The 22,952-nt window shown below is 41.1% G+C and overlaps 1 protein-coding gene and 1 long non-coding RNA gene across 2 annotated transcripts in view; one reads left to right on the top strand and one right to left on the bottom strand.

Annotated features, from left to right (window-relative positions):
- The window catches only part of LOC140462865 (deoxynucleoside triphosphate triphosphohydrolase SAMHD1-like), a 76,003-nt gene extending 63,095 nt beyond the window's left edge, over positions 1 to 12,908 (top strand). Inside the window, exons 14-16 of the mRNA XM_072556267.1 lie at positions 5,295 to 5,399; positions 5,937 to 6,065; positions 10,268 to 12,908. Coding sequence (XP_072412368.1) covers positions 5,295 to 5,399; positions 5,937 to 6,065; positions 10,268 to 10,300 — 267 coding nt within the window. The 3' untranslated portion in view covers positions 10,301 to 12,908. The remainder of the gene's footprint in view (positions 1 to 5,294; positions 5,400 to 5,936; positions 6,066 to 10,267) is intronic.
- Positions 12,909 to 16,209: 3,301 nt separating this feature from the next.
- Positions 16,210 to 19,175, bottom strand: LOC140462866 (uncharacterized). The gene is made up of 2 exons (XR_011954549.1): positions 18,534 to 19,175; positions 16,210 to 17,862 (listed from the first exon to the last, which is right to left on the bottom strand). It is a non-coding gene; the product is annotated as an uncharacterized lncRNA (long non-coding RNA).
- Positions 19,176 to 22,952: the final 3,777 nt, after the last annotated feature.

The raw sequence follows: 22,952 nt of genomic DNA on the forward strand, positions 1-22,952 counted from the left end.
TATGGCATGATCTGCCTGTATAGCACGCAAACTAATATTTTTCTCTGTATCTTGGTCATATGATCATTCAAATTAAATCCTTGTTTAAGGATGGATATAAATGCAGTTGAGAGAATGGGTGAATTGTCTAATGATTGGATAGTCTCGACTCATTTCAACTGGAGTTTAGAAAGTAAGAGGTTACTTTATTGAAACACAAATTCCTGAGGGGTTTTGACAGGATGCTTGTGGAAAAGATGTTTCCTTTTGCATTAGAATCTAGGTCTTGTTGTTAAAATAAGGGTGGCCCATTTAAGATAGAGATAAGGATACATTTTATTCATAAAGAGTGATGAATTGTTGGAACTCTCTTTCTCAAAAGATGGGGGAAGCAGATTTTTGAGTCTTTGAACTACAGGGCTTAAGAAAATTGGATGATTTTATTGCTTCTCTTTTGCATTTTTTTTTTCTGTTTTAGATATTTCTTCTTCCAGTTTTATTCTCTTTCTCTGTCTTTGGTATTCCATTGCAAGCTTTTTCTACTCGACTTCCTTTTTCTCACTCCAGTTTTTCATTGCTATTTGAAGTGTAGCTGACAATTTGAGTGCTACAAGGATCCCCCTTTTTCCTATCAAGGATTAAGTGCCAATCCTGTAATAGTTTCTGGTTTTTGAACATAGAGTTTCAGGTCATGCCTCATACTGCTGCCACAAATTAGCACTTGCAAGATATCAGCATCAAGACTTCTTTTTCCACAAAATGCCTGTGCATTAAAAATAATATCTTTTCACTGAACCGAGATAAAGTAAACGTGAAATCTTTTGTTTTATTCCTTACAAAGAGATGTTCAGCACAGAAACAGAACCTTTGGTCCAACGAATCCATGCCCAGATATCCTACATTTATCTAGTCCCATTTGCCAGCACTTGGCCCATATCCCTCTAAACCCTTCCTATTTATATAGCCATTCAGATGCTCTTTTAATGTTGTTATTTTACCTGCTTCCACCACTTCCTCGGGCAGCTTGTTCCATATATGCATCATCTTCTGTGTGAAAAGGTTGCCCCACTGGTCCCTTTTAAATCTTTCTCCTCTGACCTTTAACCTATGCCCTCTAGTTTTGGACTCCCCCACCGCAGGGAAAAGACCTTGTCCATTTATCCTATCCATGCCCCTCATGATTTTATAAACCTCTATAAGGTCACCCCTCAGCCCCCGATGCTCAAGGGAAAACAACCTCAGCCTCTTCAGCCTCTCCCTAAAGCACAAACTCTTCAAACCTGGCAAACTCTTTGTAAATCTTTTCTGAATCCTTTCAAATTTAACAACATGCTTTCTATTGCAAGAAGACCAGAGTTGCACACAGTTATCCAAAAGTGCCAAATGTCCTGCACAGCCACAATATAACTTCCCAACTCCTATACTTCGTGCGATGACCAATTGACGTACCATACCAAACACCTTCTTCACTATCCTATCTATCTGCAACTCCACTTTCAAGGAACTATGAACTTGCCCTGCAAGGTCTCTTTGTTATGATATATTTCCAGCCTAGGGTAAGATCCCACCTGAGTCCCCAGTAATTAACCCTGTCAATACTTATAAAAGAGATGAGTTTCTCAACAATTAATGGAAAGAACCAAAACACACAACTTCACATTTAATAATCTTCTTGCTACGAACAAGATAAAATCAACATAAATCAAGCATTCGATAAGGACCTACCACACTAAACTCAACAAAAGCTACATTAGTTAGTGGGTTAGTTCCAAATGAAAGTTTACATGAACTATCAGAACTATTCCTTTTAAATAATTCTACAGAGCATCAAACATCTCAGAGCTATGTGGTGTTAGAGTGACAATTATAGTCACTTCAGGATCTCGAGCAGCAGTTCACCGTGCAAGCCAAAATGTCTAAAGCTTTTGATAATTATTCCACTTCACCCAGATTTTCCCAGATATTTCTGTAAAAATGTTTAATTTTAACTTAAAAATACGGGGTAGACCATTTAGGACAGAGATGAGGAGAAACTACTTCACCCAGAGAGTGGTGGCTGTGTGGAATGCTCTGCCCCAGAGGGCAGTGGAGGCCCAGTCTCTGGATTCATTTAAGGAAGAATTGGATAGAGCTCTTAAAGACAGTGGAGTCAAGGGTTATGGAGATAAGGCTGGAACAGGATACTGATTGGGAATGATCAGCCATGATCATATTGAATGGCGGTGCAGGCTCAAAGGGCTGAATGGCCTACTCCTGCATCTATTGTCTATTGTCTATTGTCTATTGATTCATATGATTTTGGATATGACATAGTGTTTGGAGATTGCATTACTAAATGTAAGACAAGTGAAAACCCTTTTTGAGGAGCTGGTAAAGAGTACTGTAAGTAATTTTCATACCAGGGATAGCCTTTATTTACTACACAAGATTGGAATTGGTATTGGAAAAACACTAAACAAAGGATAGCTGCTTTCTGAGTTTCTTGGTGGAGACAAAATATCAACTGTTGTCTTCATGAGGAGTTTAAATTATTCATTCAATTTCCTAAAACACAGGGTTGGAAAGCAACTGGCAAATAATACAACGTCTTAAAGTATCATATCATGTACTTTTCAGGTCAATGGACAGATTTGAGGGTTGAAGTTTATTTGTTGAAATTTCTAATTGGGATATATTAGATTCCCACATTGCCATGGAGAAAGGTTGCAGGTAGGTAATATGGTTTTTAGTTAGTCTGGGTTAATGTTTCCACAGAGTACAAACAGTTTTCATAGGAAGAGCTTGAAAATGCACAGAGAAAGCTACTACGGGTTGAAGATGGATTCCAGAAGCAGCTTTGAGAAAGAGAGAGAGAGAGAGGGAGAATTTGATAGAAGCTATGAACCAGAAGCAAAAGAGCCATCAAGACCAAGGGTACATTCTGATTTCAGAGTCACTGAGCAAGAAAGCAGAAAGGTCTATGCCAGACTAGGATATCCATAATAAAGGGTCACTTAGCTGGATGCTAGTAGAAGGACTCCAAAACAGCTCAAATCACAAATACTGAGGTGAATCAAAGTGAATTCCTCAGAGCTGTGGCACACATTGGTTTTCTCCCAGGAGAAGTAAAGAAACTTTAAGAGATCCCCAAGATCCCAGAATGTATAACAGAACGCTTGGTGGAAATAAAAGAGAACAAGGACTTTACTATTCATAATTAGATCATAGAACAGTTCAGCACAGTATAGACCCTTCGGCCCACAATGTTGTGCCAAGCATTTACCTTAATCTAAGATCAACCTAACCTACACATCCCTCAATTTACTGCTGTCCAAGTGCTTGTCCAGTAGTCGCTTAGATGTCCCTAATGTCTCTGAGTCTACTACCAGTGCATTCCATGCACCCACCTCTCTCTGCATAAAAAACCTACCTCTGACATCTCCCCTATACCTTCCTGCAATCACCTTAAAATTATGACCCCTCATGACAACTATTTCTGCCCTGGGGAAACATCTCTGGCTAACTACTCTATCTATGCCTCTCATTACCTTCGTTAAAAATCACACAAAACCAGATTATAGTCCAACAGGTTTATTTGGAAGCACTAGCTTTCGGAGTACTGTGCCTTCATCACATGGTTGTAGAGTATAAGATCACAAGACAAAGAATTTATAGCAAGGGGTTACAGTGTCATGGAGCTGTAATTAGATATTAAACAAATTTGGAATAAGTCTTTCACCTTTTAGATTGGAATATGCTAGTTCCAGTTCTTGACTATGTAAATCCTAGAAAGTTAGATTCTCATAATAGCTTTAGCTTTTCTAACAATAGGTGTCATCTCTGCTTAGACAATGCCTTAAAGGTGTGAGGTTGAAGTCTGTCTGTGTCCCAATGTTGAGTGAGACTGGTTCTCTTTCTAAAGTAGGACTGACAGAATCTTACATGAATTTATGCAGTTTTTGAGCAAAATAAAACTTAATTCTGAAAATACAAATTCACCTCATAAACGTAGATGCAGCATGTGGCAGAGAGACAGAGTGAATGTGTGCATGTGAGTGTGTGTGTGTATAAACTTGGTCAAATATGTGTGAGTGTGATAGGGTATAGGTCTGTGAGAGGGTGTGTGCATGGATGTGAGTGCAGGGGCGCATGTGTGTGTCTGTATGAGAGAGAGCTTACCTATGAGAGAGCATCTGCATGAGTGTGTTTGTATGAGTATTTGTGTGTGTGTGTGAGAGAGAGGGAGGGAGAGAGTGAGTATAGTGCAGTGGTGTCACTTGTACTGTGACGTGAACCCAAGGTCCCAGTTGAGGTCATCCTCATGGGTACCAAACTTAGCTATTAGCCTGTGCTTGGCCTCTCTACTTTGTTGTCTGTCCCAAAGTCTGCCTTGGAGGATGGTCACCCAAAGGTCCGAGGCCGTATGACCCAGACCACTGAAGTGACACATCTTGTTAGAAAAGCTAAAGCTATTTTGCGAAAGTAACTTAAAAGGATTTCTGGGATTTATAAATTAAAGAACTTGAAAGAGCATATCCCATTCTAAAAGATGCAAGACTTAATCTAAATTTGTTTAAATGACAGCTCCATGACACCATAACTCTGCATCCTGTCAATGTCTTGTAGCCTGCAACAGCCCTCGACACTATCTACAACATCACCGATCTTTGTGTCATCGGCACAATCAGTATCATCAGCCTTAAAATAGGTGTTTATGAAATTTATAGGCTTAAGTTTGCATACTTGCTTTAATTCTTACATATTGTCACATTTAAAAAGTTATTAACTGCGAGTTCAAATGGAAAGGCACAGTTTAGTGACTCCCCATTCTTGAAATCTTCAAGATGTGTTCTTTTGAGTGGAAACTAAATACTTAAAAATATCCAGTTTTGCCATCACCACAAATAGACTTTCTCATTTCTTTTCTGTCTGAATCAGCAACTGTCCTTCTTCTGGGAGATACTGTGAAAGGTGTTAAGTGTACCATCCACCACAGTGAGTTTGAGTCTCTCTCTCCATGGCAACCTGACCACATGAACATTTCTCCAGTTGAGGTGTTTTTCAGAATGTTCACCTCCCCACCCCACACCTCACCCTTTACAGAAGTTTTAAGGGGACATTTGATGAAACATGGTACTGTTGTACAGACTGGTGTTCATGGCAAATCGACCTGAGATGTTACCATTACAGTAACAGCCACTCAACGGTGAAATCTGTGCCAAAGGTCCCAGCTAGTTTCAGGGTCCCACTTCAGAAATATCAAGTAGTCCATTTGCAATGTATTTTTCCAGATTTTAATGTTTGAAAGATTTCAATATCTGTTTCTGTGGATTTAGATTATTCCGATGGACTATGGGAAGAAGGAGAAAGATCCCTTTCAGAATACCTTATTCTACACAAAGGAGAACCCGAATGTCACAATCAAAATCCCAAAAGATCAGGTAAATCTTGCTTGTAATGTGGCTTTAAAAAGTCAACTCTTTCCAGTCACACACCAAATGAAGACAGGACTGGGACCAACTGCCAGTGCTGTGATGGGAAGACACTGGACAGTAGCCTAGAGGTTGTTGTTAAACCTCACATGTATCTCAGTTAACTGTGCCTGATGAGGTGTTGGTAGCTCCATACATTGGCAAGTTAACAGAGCCTTCATTCACTGCAACACTGCTCACTCTATTATACCAAGTTAAAAATCACACACGACACCAGGTTACAGCCCTATAGGTTTATTGGGAAATACTAGCTTTCAGAGCATTGCTCCTTCAGCAGGTATCTAGTGGGGCAGGATTATAAGACACTCCTTCCCCACTAGTTACCTAACGAAGGAGCAGCGGTCTGAAAGGTAGTACTCCCAAATAAACCTGTTGGACTGTAACGTGGTGGTGTGTGATTTTTAACTTTGTCCACCCCAGTCCAACACCAGCATTTTTCTGTTGATCTAGATGGATATGAACTTTCTACCTCCTGTGCCTCTCCAGGTGTCTCATCTGCTGCCAGTAAGATTTGCAGAGAAGCTGGTCCAAGTGTACTGCAAGAACATGGAGATGGATGCAGATACAGTGAAAAAAGCCAAAGTCCAATATGACGTCTGGCACGAAGAGCTGAGGGTAGGAAGAGGGAGAAGCAGTCAATCAAATTGTTGTTTGGTGTGTTCTCTCTGTGCTTGTATTCAATTCTGGTTTGTTACTGTTGAGATTATGTAATTGTGAGGCTGCAAGAGATTGTCTGTTTATGCATTTATTCACTCTTTGCTCAACACAATGAAATGATTCTGCAACCAATTCAGTCAGACCTTTGCCTCAGGTATGAGTCAGGGCTCATGGGTTCAAATCCCACTCCAGTCACCTGAGTATGTGATTCAGGCTGAGGCCACATTAGGTGATGAGAAACAAGCTCACAGCAAAATGGGAGAGTTTCACTTAATGACAGCACACATTAATCCAGCATATTTTCAGCATCGCTTAAGCACATCAGGAAGAAGTGGAAGTAGCCCATTCAGCCCCTCAAGCCTGTTCCACCATTCATTACGATCATGACTAACATTGTGCTCCAACCTCATTTTGCTTCCCGTGATTTTCAGAGGCACAAGTAATCTCTCTATTCCAACTTTAAACTTGTTCACTGATGGTACATCCATAGCTTTCTGAGATAGAGAATTCACAAGTTTTCTAATCTTGTTTTCATTTCATTTGATTCAAAAGATCATGCCCCTATCCTGAGACTGTGCCCCTGCTTTCTAGATTTCTCAGGACTGGAGAAACTACCTCTGTGCCTACACTTCTGAGTCCTGTCAGCACATTGTATATCTCAATGACATCCTGTCTCATTCTTCTAAACTCCAGGGAATCTCGGCCCAATTTATACCATTTCTCACCACAGGACAATTCCTCATTCTGAGGACCAATCCTGTGAATGTTCACTGTATTGCCTCCATCACAAACAAACCCTTCTTTAAATATAGAGACCAACGCTCTGCAGAATAATCTAGCTGTTCTCTCACTGAAAGTCCTGTATAATTACAGCAAGATTTCCTTATTCCTGTACGTCAATCTTCTTGCAATAAAGGCCAACATACCATTTCAACTCCTAATCACTTTGCATACCTTCACACTAATTTTTAGTATGCCCAATTTTTTTTCTTTATTCTTTCATAGGATGCAGTTATTGCTGACTTGGTCAACATTTCTGCCATAATTTCCCTTTAACTGAGAGTCTCACTGGATCATTTCAGAGGCCAGTTAAGACTCAACCACATGGTATGGGTCTGGAGCTAAATGTACTCCAGACTGGGTAAGGATGGCAGATTTCCTTCTCTAAAGGACTTCAGAGTCATCATCTACAATGTTCTGAAGGAATGCCTAAACCTCATAGAATGAGGGAACAGATAATGGATATCTGGGGCTTTACAGTGGCTCAATGGTTAGCACTGTTGCCTCACTGCAGATTCCAGCCTTGGTCTGTGTAGAGTTTACACGTTATTCCTGTGTCTGCATCGGTTTCCTCCGGGTGCTCCGGTTTCCTCCCACGGTCAAAAGGGCAGGTTAGGTGGCTTGGCCATGCTTAATTGGCCAGTAGTGTCCAGTTTGTGCAGGCTAGGTGGACTGTCTATGGTAAATATGGGGACAGGTTGGGGGTTGGGATGCTCTTCAGACGATCATTGCAGATTCAATTGACTGAATGGCCTCTACCCTCACTGGATATTTCAAGAGTTTATTGCATGTAAATTTTGTTGCATAACTTTTGTGAACTAGTAATCAGTGAGGTGAGAGTTTTTAGGATTGTGGTGAAGGAAAGCTCTCACTAAAACATTTGGATTTGAAATACAATGAGCTTCTAGTGTATTTGTGAACCAGGTGTATCTTTACAATTGATGGTAGTTGTCATTTTACCATCGCTGTGACTGGCTGTATATTACAAATTCATTAATGAATTCAAATTCCACAGGCTGTCATTGTGAGATTTGAAACTATGGCTAACTAGGATACATTGCTGTCTCTCTCTTTGCCTTGGTCATCGATGTAGATTGCAAAAAGCTGAGGCCCTTTCACCAATCCTTGTAGCACAATCTCACAAACTACCCTATTTATCTTCACTCTCTGCTTCCTCCCCTTTGATCAATTCTTTTTCCACGTTAATGCGTTACTCCCAATGACATGAATCTTCGTCCTGAGTATTAAATGGTACCTGTGCTGAGAGGCCAATCCACAACATCTCACTCTCTTCCCCCATCCCATTCCCACTGAGGGATCAGGTCACAGTGGGAAATGGTGTGGTAAGCACTGATCTCGGGAACTTTCAATAACAATAACCCATGCAATGCTCATCTCTGCAGCCATCTCGTTAGAACATTAGGGTATAAGGTGTGTCAAGTCCTTGCAATTGGTCAAATTTTAGTCCCTGAAGCTCCTTAATTACTTTTTACTCCCTGTTAAAGTTGTTTACCTCAGTCCTTCACACACATTAGTCTGTTGATTACCCTCCACTTCTGATATGTATATTGAATCTACTACAGTGGAAAGAGATAGGAACAATCATTGAATGTCTCTGCCATTTCTTCATTCCTCATGATAACTTTTTTCTTGTTTTTGTCTCAAATGGAATGAATGCTTACTTTAGCTGTTTCCCTCCTGTCCCATTTTTTTTCTCTGTTAAATCTGTAACCTTTTCACTTATATCAACCTTTGGTACTGTTTTTTCTTTGTTTCCATTGCAATCCTGATCCTCAGCTTTACTATTATCTTTGCAACATTATAAACTTCTTCCTTCAATCTAATATTATCTTTAACTTCCATAGTAAGCCATTACAGGTTTGAAAGTTGCAACTTGTATATGGGACATATTGCCTCCACTGTGCATTGTGGGTGGTGGTGAAGTGAATGTTTCAGGTGGTGGATGGGCTACCACCAGTTGGGCTGCTTTGTCCTAGGTGTTGTCAATACTCTTGAGTGTTGTTGGAACTGGAGCCAGTCAAGCAAGTGGGTGAGTACTCCATCACATTCCCAAAATGGTCTATCAATGGCAGACAAACGTGGAGGAGTAGGGAGATGATTTACTTGCTGTGGAGTTCCCAGCCATTAACCTGTCAGTGTTGCCAGTGGAGAAGATTTCCCCATGATTCTGATACACAAATTTTGCAAGGGTTCCTTGATGCCATACTTGTTCAAATGTGACCTTCATGTCAAGGGCAATCACTCTGATGTCTTGGGTTCAGCTCTTTTGTCCACCAAGCCATCCATGCTGAGCATAAGTGTGCTAATTTTTTGCTTAGTAAATGCTATTCTGTTGTACTTTTATCACTTTGCTGATGATCAAATATAGGGTGTGGGCAGTAGTTGGCTGAATTGGATTTGTCCTACTTTCTTTGTGGACAGGGACTTACCTGGGCAATTTTCCACAATGTCTGACAGGTACCAGTGTTGTTGCTATGCTGGTATAGTTTGTCTAAGGGCACTGCCAGCTTTGGAACACAAATCCGTTTTGAGATGGGAGAACAAAAGTTTTGTCAAAGAATTGGGTTTGAGGTGTCAGAGGAGTAGGCTGTTGGGCTTAGCCAAGAAATTTCAGAGCAGAGAACAAAGTTGATCAAGTTATGACAACAATAATGTTGGAAGGCTTGGAGGTGGTGGATGTAGCCCAGAGAGGAAATGTTCCCTAACTGTCAGTGAATTCTTCAATTCCTCAATTATCATTTGTAGAGGAATTGCATGTACCTCAGGGAGAAATGTTTGATGTTTGTGGAACAGAGATACAAGGCAAGTAGTGTTTCTGAACCCCTCCATGTCACAACCATGCTCATCAGCGTGTGGAGAAAAACTAACTGATTAAGAGTCAGCAATGCAATGATAAAGTACTACAGATGCCAACAATCAGAAATACAAACAGAAAATGTTGAAATTACTCAGCGATACGACAAGAGAAACAGAATTACAACATTACATCATTGTTGTAGGAAATGCAGCAACCAATTAGCATACAGCAAGCCCCACAAAGAACAATGTGACAATGACTGATGATCCATTTTGAGTTGAGGTACAAACACTGGACAACAAATTACAGTGAACCCCTCTGCTCTTCTTCCAAATGGTGCTGGGATCTTTTACATCCACGTGAAAGGGCAGACTGGCTTTGGATTAATGTTTCATCCGGTAGGGCTATGCTGATCTGGATTTTGTGCTCAAGCTGTGTCATTGATAAAACTGTAGATTTATAAAGATATTTAATTTAGGATGTAAAGTTTAAACACAATGGTAATTATTCTCTCTTCTCAAAACGCAGTTGCCAATAACTTCACTTTCTTATCTATTTACAGAGCCGTGCTGGTCCTGCTCCTGGGCCTAATTAGAATGACAGTGACAGTGAAAGTGACAATTTGCTCCCAAAAGTGACCTCCAGTTCCATCACCATTACCACAGGCCCAAGATTAAGCTTTTCAAATAGAGAAAATGGGAATTTCCTGTGGAAGCTGGGAGTCTTGTTCTATTCAAGTAATGGAATTACTTTCATCTGGAATCACTTAGTCACCTCAGATCCTGACCTTTGGGGCTGTCACGCCTGGCGACACCTCTGATTATTTTCTCATTTTAATGACAGGTACCTCTCATGCATAGGAACTTATATATGAATGGATATGTAGCCATATATTTTATTGCTTGGTGAGGGAGTATGTCTGTTGTTATAAATCTCCTAATTGCTTCAGATGTTCTATTCAGCATACAATGTGGTATAGTACAAACTGAATATTGGTCACGGGAGCCTTGGAGAAACTGTTGAAATAGTTATAGTGTCTCTTCTGGCACAGTTATGACAAGGCTTATTGCACTCAGTTTCATAATGGAGTAGGTTTGGTGGAGTCTGACATGTGAATATTGTTGTGGAGATTAGTGGACAGTCCATGGCACAGTGATTCTTGGTCACTGTATTGAAGATAATTGGGGATTTGTGACACAAGGTTATTATATTAAGTCTTGACATTGTCCAGATTAAAGTCATGTTTGGGTATTTTAGATAATCTCAGGTAGATGAAAATTCAGTTTTAATCAAGTAATCGTTTTCATAGGTTGAATATATTTTACTGTGACTAGAATATCGTCTGGCATTTACAGGTTGAAGCACCTGATGCTTACAATGTTTCCTGCCTAGGTACACTCGGGTTTTTTTTAAAAACATAATTCTATGAGCAGCTTGTTTTGCATTGTAAATGCCATTATTTTGCACATGTGCCTTATGCAGAACACACCACTCTACATTAAAAGGCAAGCAATATAAACCAAGACTATTGCAAAATCTGTCAAGAAACTCTGCAAAGCTCTCTATTCCCAGGAACCCCACATTCTTTTATATCTCACTATTCAGCCATTCCAGAGGTGACCTCAATGTGTTGAAATTAAGCCCACGTTTCTATCCTCAGTGTAAAACAGATTCAATTTCTGAGTTGAGAAATTCGTGTGGCACTTTAGCCTTTATTTACCATTCGAGAATTGTGAACACACATTAAGCACATTAGCACCCAAAAACTTGTTTTAGAGGCCTGAATTAGAGTGCAGTGTTCTGACTGAGCATCTGGAATCCTTGAATATCCGACCCCCCAGATTGTAAGTGCTAGCCCTGAATTTTAAGGACATGTCACACGCAGAGTTTTTACATTTGCAACATGGAGATTTACCCTGTCAGAGAAATATCTTACCACAAAGAAATAGACACTACATGACTAGAAATCAAATCCTTTCAAGGATGAACAGTATTTTAATTCCGCAAAGTGTGGGCTCTTTACTGGCTCCAGGAGCAAATCAAAAGGATGTACATTAACCCGAACCCTTTGTGCTGTTGTATGTTTTTGTCCAGTGTGCATGTATCTGCACAGATTGGGGACAAACTGGAACTAACTTCAAAATTTAGTGCCTTGTCTTTGTTGCACAACTAAAGAGTGCAAGATTCTACTTTTGTATACAAGTAATGATGGGCATGTTTACAAAGTCACAAATGACATCAACAAAATTCAGTTTTGCCTCAGTCACGAATTGTAGAGTCTTTAGTTAAATTTGAGATTCGGGACAAAGGGCAAAGTTAGTGAAGACACTGACCCTCTTACCTTGAAGGGACCTGGGTGATATTTTTGCACAACTCTCATTGAGAGGCAGCTTTGTGTGAATTGGGTGCTTTTTCCTGAATTTCTCATACAATGCATGATGAACCTGATCAGATTTTGCATTTTTCATTTAACTTCCATGCAGGTGATTTTACTTTTGTATCTGTTTCTGAGTGAGAGACAAAGACAGTTGGTTGCCATTTGCCTCATTCAGCCTGAAGTGACAGACATTTAATGTTTGGTAGTGGGTGGAGATATCTGCTCTTTATAAGTAATGCATTCAGTGGATTAAATACATGAGGGAGGAGGGAATAAATGGTTATGCTGATAATGCTAGATGAAGAAGGTTGGAAGGAAGTTTACATGGAGCAATAACACTGGTTCAGTTGGGCTGAATGGCCTGTTTCTGTGCTGTAAATTCCACAAAATTTCACTCCTTTGTTTCCAAACTGAATTCATGGATCAAATTTCCAGCCAAACTGAATAGAATAATATGAAACTTAAAATTAGTGAAAAATACCAGGTGCAATTTAGGTTTATTAATGGTTTTTATCCTGATGCAAGTGCAAATTAATTTGAATACCACATTCAATAAATTGACTTCAAATACCAATCAAAATGTCAAGAGGAGTGTTATTAACTCTCTTACCTCCTTCACCTTCTCTTCCAAGGATAGAGTTGACAGACAGTTGTTTGAACATTTATAATATCTTTCTGTAATAACATGTTTGTTATACTCAAGCCATCTGAATAGTTGCGTGTTGGATGCACTTTAGTGAGGATTTTTAACTAACGGGAGAAGGTTTCAAGTTTGCACTTTCAAAGTTTTAAATTGAATATTTTTGTACATTTTTGAACATGTACATTTCTGAATAAATTTTACCACTGCTGTTCATAAAGTGTCATGCTTTCTATTCATTTGCTGTAAAAATAAACATAAAACAATTATAGGTAAGTACTAACATGCAACTGATAAGATATATTGAACGAAACCTTTGCATGCATGACACTGTGTTCTTTTGCGATAAATTCTGTGTCTTATGATCCTGCTCCACAGTTACCTGATGAATGAGCATATCCTCTGAAAGCTAGTGCTTCCAAATAAACCTGTTAGACTATAACCTGGTGTTGAGTTTTTAACTTTGTCCACCCAAGTCCAACACCAGCTCCTCCATCTAGTGGCTGTCTCCTGTGTAGGCTCAGCCCAATTCCATTCTCCGAATACGGAGGCAAACCACTGAAACTAAAGAACAAATAAAGAACTACAGATTCTTGAAATCCAAAATAAAAACAAACAGAAATTGTTGGTGAAACTCAGGTCTGGCAGTATCCGTGGAGAGAACGCAGAGTTGACATTTCTGAAGAATGGTCACTGGATCTGAAACATTCTTTAGAAATGTTAGCTCTGCTTTCTCTGCACAGATGCTGCCAGACTTGCTCTTTCTCTCCAGCAATTTCTCTTTTTGTTTCACACAATTTAACCTAATTAGCTCATCTCTCAAGATTTCTACCTTGTTAGAAATTGGAAACATGCAGGGTGCAGCAGACTGATGTGACCCCAGTCAACATTTCTCTGGGGAATACTACAGCGAGCCCCCATATCCAAGCACATGAAAACCTTGTTCTCCACTAACTTCCTTAGAGAGTCACAGTCCTCATTGTATGTCACCTTCCCTTGAATGGTGTGATTGCAATAATGGAGCAGCAGGAGATAGCAGCCGAACATCAGGTCAATAAGTTGCCTGAAAGAGTTCCTTGTGATAAAGAGCATTGTGGGTTCTACCACAATGTACATATCAACCTTGTATATGATTCACAATCAGGTATTGCACACATAAAAATAGAAGTAGGGGTCAGGCAATTCCTCAGAGGTGTTCCCCCCTTCAATGAGATCAATGCTGATTGGTAATAAAACTCTGTGTACCCTAATCCCTTGGTTTACAGGTATAGAGTCAGAGAGATGTAGAGCATGGAAACAGACCCTTCAGCTCAACTTAGATGCCAACCAGATATGCTAACCTAATCTAGTCCCATTTAGAGTCATAGGGTCATAGAGATGTACAGCACAGAAACAAACTCTTCCGTCTAACTCCTCTATGCTGACCAGATACCCCAACCCAATCTAGTCCCACTTGCCAGCACCTGGCCCATATCCCTCCAAACTCTTCCTATACATATACCCATCCAGGTGCTTTTTAAATGTTGCAATTGTACCAGCCTCCACCACTTCCTCTGGCAGCTCATTCCATAAACGTACCACCCTCTGCGTGAAAACGTTGCCCCTTAGGCCTCTTTTATATCTTTCCCCTCTCACTCTAAGCCTATGCCCTCTATAGTTCTGTACTCCCCGACCCCAGGAATAAGACCTTGTCTATTTACCTTATCCATACACCTCATGATTTTATAAACCTCTATGAGGTCTCCCCTCAGCCTTCAACCCTCCAGGGTAAACAGCTCCAGCCTATTCAGTCTCTCCCTATAGCTCAAACCCTCCAACCCTGGCAACATCCTTGTAAATCTTTTCTGAACCTTTTCAAGTTTCTAAACATTCTTCCAATAGGAGGGAGACCAGACTTTCACGCAATATTCCAAAGATGGCCTAACCAATGTCCTGCACAGCCACAACATGATCTCCCAACTCCTGTACTCAATACTCTGACCAATAAAGGAAAGCATACCAAATGCCTTTTTCACTATCCTATCTATCTGCAACTCCACTTTCAAGGAGCTATGAACCTGCACTCCAAGGTCTCTTTGTTCAGCAACACTCCCTAGGACCTTACCATTAAGTGTGTAAGTCCTGCTAAGATTTGCTTTCCCAAAATGCAGCACCTCACATTTATCTAGATTAAACTGCATCTGCCACTTCTCAGCCCATTGGCCCATCTGATCAAGATCCTGTTGTAATCTAAGGTGACCTTCTTCGCTGTCCACTACACCTCCAATTTTGGTGTCATCTGCAAACTTACTAACTGTACATCTTATGCTTACAGCCAAATCGTTTGTATAAATGATGAAAAGTAGAGGGCCCAGCACCGATCCTGTGGCACTCCACTGGTCACAGGCCTCCAGTCTGAAAAACAACCCTCTACCACCACCCTCTGTCTTCTACCTTTGAGCCAGTTCTGTATCCAAATGGCTAGTTCTCCCTGGATTCCATGAGATCTAACCTTGCTAATCAATCTCCCATGGAGAACCTTGTCGAACACCTTACTGAAGTCCAGATAGATCACATCTACTGCTCTGCCCTCATCAATCCTCTTCGTTACTTCTTCAAAAAACTCAATCAAGTTTGAGAGACATAATTTCCCACATTTGCAATGTTTCTTTTTATTGAAAAAGGGTTTTTTGACAAAATTATAAACATACAAAAAGTAGTATAATAATCTTATATTACAATAACATTGACAATAAACTATCACTACTCTACAGAATAAACCAAAACTATCACAGAGGTACAAAACAATCTTTTCACTTAAAGATTCAATAAATGACTGTACTTAGCAAATTAGTCTAAATTGACTTAAATGTGCAACACTAGCCTAACAACTTAGATTAGAACAAATTAGATAAAATCACCTTGCATTATGTTAATTTAATTTCAGTTAGATTACATCATTCGACATACCCCTACCGAGGCTCCTGTCCATGGGTGCATCGGTTATTGTACCTGTATTTATTAAGCTTCCAACCCCCAGGGCCCCAGACCACCAAACCCAGCCTTCACGGCTATATAAAGGCCTGGGTCAATATGGCTGACAGGTCCAAGTCTATATAATTCAAAAAAGGACCGCCACATCTTATGAGATGGTTTCGTGTTCTGGTGCATCACATTTGTACGATAACCTTGAGGGACTTGCAGACTAGTGATGGAGTGCCATCCCATGGGATCTAGGGATGTTTTCTGAGATCCGGTTCATTAAATTGTTCTTCCTTACACAATACGTGAGAATGTTGAATTATCTCTTCCCATGTTCATCTGGTAAAGTCAGGTTCAGCAGCCCCATAAGAAGGGGGTATTGGATCTGCCCTAATTTCAATTCCGAGAATTCCCTCCAATTCACTTGCTATGGGACCCCAGTACCTACAGATCTTATTACACATCCATAGACAATGGGTACGGGTGCCTATACTTACTTTACATTTAGAGCACTGTGGAGATGCTCCTTTCTTGAACTTTGCTAATCACTCTGGGGGCATATCAGCCCTGTGAAGAATCTTCAATTGCATAGCCTGAGCTTTATTGCATATTGAGATTTTCTTCACATTCTCCCACACATCCTCCCATGTTTCAAACAAAATTTCGACTCCTAGTTCCTGATTCCAGACTCCTTAGAGTCTTTCCATATCTTCCCAGGTGTCCCCTCTCTGTAGATGATATATGGTATTGACAGAGAGTGCCTACACAGCAGAGCAGTCTTCTCTCCACGTCAGACTTACAGGGCTGAGCAATAACTATGGTCCTTCTCTGTATATAATCTGTCCAGATTCTCAAAAAAGGATTCCATTCTCACAACCCTCCAACCCTGCATAGAATTTCCTGAATATGGCATTGATCTTTTTTCGATTTGCGAGTGATAGTGCCAGTTCTCTCCATATAGATGCGATGGACTGCAGGGTGCTTTTCTGCCCAGCCAGATAAGCCAGATACAGCTTATCTCCATATTTGAATAACCTTTGCTTTGCAAAGCAGACCTCCCTCTTTGCTGCCTGGGTAAATACTGAATTCTGAGCAGCCTGGGGCGCCGTGACCCGCTGTAACTTAACCATGGCTGGTTTATCATAATATGCCAATTCGGCTGCTTTCAGCCCAGCCTCCAGCAACGGTTACCGCTCTCCTCTCTGCCTTTTCCTGGTTGCTGAGGATGAAATAATTAAACCCCTTAAATAGGCCTTGGTAATCTCCTAAAGCACAGATGGGTTACTGGCCATACCCGAGTTAAAGTCCCAGTAGGCCCTAAACTCCCTTGTGAAGCACTCTATAAATTTGCTACCGTTCAAAAGAAATGGATCCATGTGCCAGTGGCACATATCTATCCCACTACCCGTGATCTTAACATGCAAGTACACTGCCGCATGGTCCAACCTAGCTATGCTCCCAATCCTGCAGGATAGCATCGAATTCAGACAGCTCGATGGAACAGAGAACATATCAATTCTTATGTGGCACTTGTGTGGGTTGGAGTAAAATGGAAAATCCCTCCCATTGGGGTGGAGACATCTCCACATGTATGGGGTGTTGGGACTGGTGGACAAGTCCACTAGCTGTCTGGATTGCAGAGAGTTACCCAAGAGACTCCTTGGCATCTGTCAACCTCAGGGTCCATGAGACAGTTGAAGTGTCCTCCTATAATCGTACGGCATATCCCAAGAGCCATTAATTTGGAGACTACATCAATTAAGAATTTAAGGGGGTACACTGGGGGTGCAATAGACATTTAGAATGCCATATCTTCCCTGTGTATTAAGGCCTTGAGAATGATGAACTGCCTATATTCATTCTAAATTTTTTCTATTATCTGGAATGGGAGATTCCTCTGTATTAGTATGGCCACTCCTCTGCTTTTAGAATTGAAAGAGGAGAAGAATACCTACCAAAATCCTCCCTGCTGTAACTTCAAATGTTCTTCGTCATTCAAGTGTGTTTCCTGTAACAGGGCGAAGCCAACCCTTTCCTTTCTGAGGCTTGAGAGCACCTTTTCTTTTTGATCGGGAAATGGCTCCCTTTTATATTCCGAGTGCACCATTTAAACGAACCATCTGTGACCGCCTAGAGCAGCCCATGGCTCCCTGAGTGGAAGAAGCTTACTCCTGGTGCGCTGAGTGGAGAAAACACATTTATAAAATCTAAAAACTACCAGTACAGACACTATCAAAACTAAAAAACTAACCACTACTCTTGAATTAAACAAAGAAACATATAAACAACAAAATTGTGAGAGATCCCCACTCGCTCATGGAAGGCACTCATCCCAAACGTTACAAGCTTCCTGGTTCCTCCCAGGTACGATCGCACCCCAAATCCAAGCAATACAGGAACAAAGAAAACCTATTACTTACATATGAGAGTTAAAAATGGACGCCCACTCCTTCCCCTCCATACATCAACCTCATTCGTCTTCAATAAAAGAAATAACCACCCCTCACCCAGAAGAAACAAAGAAATAACAAAAATTACTAAAAGAGAGAAAAAGAGAATTTGACATCAAAGCAATGCCAGACCTGTAGGACCAACAACTATAAAAGAAAAGGATATGCCATTGTCTATAACTTTTATTTCCCCTGACCCAGACCATTTATTTCAAAGAGTCCAAAAAATCCCTTGTTTTCTCTGCTGAATCAAAATTGTAAATAGACCCTCCATGGTTGAAGCACAGTACTGCCAGGTACCTCACTGATTATTAGATATTCAAATCTCTTCTTCCTGACTTCATCAAAAGATTTCCTCTTAATTATATCCCCAGAAGACTTGAAAAAACAATTTTCAAACCTTTGTACACCAGAGCCCGAGAGTCTTTTCCCAGCCTTCTGGAGGCTTCCATTATCAGTTGCTTCTCTTTATAACACTGGAGTCGCATTAGGAGCGGGCAGGGACATTGCATCGCAATCCAGTGGGCTAGCTCCAACCGTACCCGGCCCGAATCAACTCCCAACCCCAGAAGCTGCAGGAGCCACCGATCCAGGAAGCTGACCAGGCTCTCTCCTTCTTCACGGTCCAGGAGCTCGATTATTTGCCCTTCGCCCTCGAGAGTCGCCCTCTGAATTCTCCGCCATGGTCTCTAACGCTGCAGTCCTTTGTTCAACCGCCTCAACCCAGCATTCAGATCTCCTGGTCATCCTTCTGTAGTATGGCAGAGATCGGCTCTAGCGCCAATTCGATTTTCTCTCAGAGTTCTACAAACTCAGAGACTAGATTCTGGTGCAGGTGCATCTGACACTGTAGGGGAGTGCCCTGCTTGCTGCAGTCATTTGGCTCCCTTTCCTTTCCTTTATTTGTCTTCATCTCATTCCCAGAACATTAGAATCAGAATTTAAAAGATTCCAGTTATTTTGTATTGCTTTGCTTTATCAATTTTTCCCATGGATGACTTGCGAGGGTGGGGAGCAGGGATGAAAGCCCACCTTACTTGGGTTTTGGTGCAGAGCCCAGCACAGCAGATCTATTAGATTGCCACTATCTTGGATTCTCCCCCCCCCCCCCCCCCCCCGCCCCAGCAAAGACTTAAGTGCTATACAAATGCAGGACCATCTAATTAACTGAATTCTTAAAATTCATTAAACATAAAAGCTTCATTTGTCCTTTCAACTCCTGAGTACTGTACACTTACTTCTGAATTATCACTTCATAAATAAATGACTATATATTGTTAACCAGTAAACCCCAGTCTAGCAATTGCTTACCTTTAAACTTGTAAGAACATACTTTGTATTGTAAACACATGGTGATATAAATTGGGATGCCACATCAGCTGGTAGGGCGTGAGACAGCCACTGATGGGAGACTGACCGCTGTTCAGCAGTGCACAGGAACTTGGAAATCTGTCTTCTCCTCAACAACGTTTCTATTCTTAAGTCAAAAAGACTGGCTACACTATGTAAACAGTTTAAGTTCTAGCATCCATCTCAGAACAAAAGTTCAAATCAAGCCTCCGAGATCAGATGAATCTCAACACTCTCTGAAGTTTCAATGTAAAAGCAATCCATGTCTTTACTGAAATCCCCTGTGGAGCAGTGGGTCCATTGGTGTGAAATGTTTCGGCCATCTTGAAAAAATGAAGACTGTATTGATCCTGGGTCAGAACCTTGTACCTCGTTTTCACGTTATTTTATAATATAACGAGGAAGCTGTCACAGCCGAATATGACTCCAAGTATAAGTGGCTACGAAACCCTGTAAATGCACTCCTGAAAGTGCAGACACTGTTAAACAAGTCCCCAAGTATTATCCAAAGGAAGGGTCGAGGTGCTGACTGGAGTGGACAAAGTTAAAAGTCACACAACACCAGGTTATAGTCCAACAGGTTTATTTGCAAGTACAAACTTTCGGAGTGTTGCTCCTTTAGCAAGACTAGAAATATGGAAGGATACGGAGCCAGCCAAACTCTGCTGCTGGGTAAAGGCATGACTTTCCTACCAGACAGCACAGTGCACCTAACCTAGACATCTCTAAAGACTATGGGCAATTTAGCATGGCCAATTTACCCAACTTGTCAAGACCAGGGACCATAGGAGTCATATTTGGCTTACCTGCGGGTGGGGTCAAACTGCTGAGATAATAGCATTCCTAGTGGTCCGTAGGTCACCTATGGAGGTCAAGGAGAGAAATCAATTGTAGGAGAAAGTGCCTTGGCATTATCCTTCTTGTATGGTCACCCAGACCATGGCCATACAAACTCACCCAGTGGAAGCTCCGGCAGGACTGCAAACACTAGACCCCCCAATCTGGTTATTTGGGTGCCTAGCAAATCCCAAAGAGGCAATAAATAAGTCTTCCCGGATAGCAGCCCAACAAACTGACCCATTGTTAAACACAGTAGCTCACACTGAAACTTGGGCAGACACAGTCTCTGAAAGTTATGATATTAAAGATGAAGTTCCTGACGAGGAAATAGGGAGACCACACCTCCACACCCCACCACAGATCTGCAAACGAGGAGCGGTCAAAGATCCAACAGGGTAATAGTGCTGCCCAGTCACCGTATGGAAATATTGCAGCTAACTCACAGGATTCTGACAACTGGGAATATTAGTCTCACAAAAGCTGTGGCCACATCAGCCAGCACTTTCACTGGCCACAGCTCAACAAGGATCTAGCAAGACTTTGCAGAACTTGCCAAGATAAAGGAAAACTGAACATGAGATAAATCCTGTACCACTGATAGATACTGTGTGGCCTTAGGGGAACCATTCAGCAAAGCTTCAGTGGATGATGCGGTACCCCTGCCCAAATGAAAAAAGGGACTACAAGTGCCCCCTAACTATCATGGACATGACTATCCATCTATTAGAGAACAATAACTGCCAGGAGAATGGAGAGGGAATTGACCAAGTTCTTCACCTGTACGATCTGCACAATAAGATCCAGCCGGATCAGGGTTAAAATTTCATATCCAAAATATTCCAGAAAGTCATGGATAACCTGGCCATGATGGATCTTCATCGTTTCACCCACTGTCACAGATGGTGCTAGAATGGTAACACCAAATCCAGAAAACCAGGAGGGCTGTGACAAAGCTGCTCCTTTAACAAGGCTGTGTAGTCCTTGGGGAATTTTTCCCCCCAAGAGAGATCGTAAATGACAGAGACTGAGGTGGAGGGTTTTAGGGACAGATTGATAACAGCTAACAGAAGGTTTTCAAGTTTAAAAAACCCACATTTGTCCCATGAAAGGGGTATGGCCGGTTCTCCCAGTACAACATTTCTCTGGTTTGGTTTGGTTTTAGCAGGTAGTGTGAAGGAAAGCTGCTGGACCCACAGAAGCAGGTCCAGGCTGGTACACACACTCTCTCTGCCTTCTCTCCTCTAAGAATGTGTGTTTGAATTTACCTTTTGTACCAAGGGGAATTTATGGGGATTGCTGCAAGTATTTGGAACAGCATCATTAAGGCAAGATAGTCTGGTGGGTTTTCAGATGAGATAAATTATTCGGTATTCTGTTGTTTGTGTTTCATTCAGTAATCTAAGTAAATTCTGTTTTGTTTTAAACTAAGTGGCTTGACCAGCTGATTCTCTGCTGGAATATCTGCATTATCCCTGCTTAAAACAACTTTCCTGAAATGTTTTGAGGGGGTCTGGTCTGGTCCATAACAGGGCACATTGCCACAAGAATCCCAATTACAGCTCCAACCATTACATCAACTGTTCTCCTTCAGGAAGGCGAATTGTATCAGTGACACCAATCTGATATTTCTCCAAACAAAACTAAATAAACATGAGACTGCACTCCACATACAAAAGTCTTTCCTTGTTGCCAGTTCTCAAAAACATTTTGAGACCTACATCCGAAATGGGTGGAGAGGGACCGTAGTGCACTCTAACCATAACCCATTAACTTTTATGGAAATGAAGACAACGCAGAATGATAGGTTATTCCATTGGGGTTTATTATTTCAGCTATGCCCGCTGAAACTTGCCCACATTGCTGGGAAATTAAATGCGCAGAGGAACCTCGATTTACTGAGAGACATGGGCAGGGAGTATTTCATTCGGTTAATCGAATGCCGGATAACAGCTTAGCCAAGCATCAGGACCTTGTAATCTTGCCAAATAATCTGATACGCAGATAATTGAATTTTGGATAATTGAGGTTCATCTGTAATCGCAGATGAACTTAAAGAGGTAGGTTAGAATTAAAAAGATAATATTGAGTGTGGGGAAAAGAAAGGACAACAGCATGGTTATCTTTGTCACCCCTTGCAATAAAACGAGAATGATTCTTATTTCATTCATTATATTGGGGGGGGGGGGGGGGAAAGAGAGGGGGGTGCAGAAATGCCATGACCATGGGTCAAAACCACAGACTACAGTGGCTATTTTTAACTTCTAATTCCAAGATGTGTGATTTTTTTTTAAATAGAGGCTGTCAGAGCTGCAGATATAAGTTAAGTGGCTGCCTGGAGTGGGACTCTCAGAATGTCATACCCAGAGATACAAAGGAAACTTGAAGCAACAGACCTTCTAAGGGGTGGATTGTGATCTAATAACTACAAAGATAACAACGAGATAATGACTCCCTATTCAACAGCCAGTCACCCCATGTGGATTATATTCCAAACTTCAGACATATTTTCAAACTCACATGAGTTCTAGAAGTCAGCTTGTCAGCAGCCAGACAACAAGGATCTAAAAAGACACTTTCATACCCTGAATGCTGGAATTCAACCACAATCAAATGAAATCAGAACTACAGA

The sequence above is a fragment of the Chiloscyllium punctatum genome, chromosome 37 (assembly GCF_047496795.1).
Source record: "Chiloscyllium punctatum isolate Juve2018m chromosome 37, sChiPun1.3, whole genome shotgun sequence".
NCBI classification, from domain to species: Eukaryota; Metazoa; Chordata; class Chondrichthyes; order Orectolobiformes; family Hemiscylliidae; genus Chiloscyllium; species Chiloscyllium punctatum.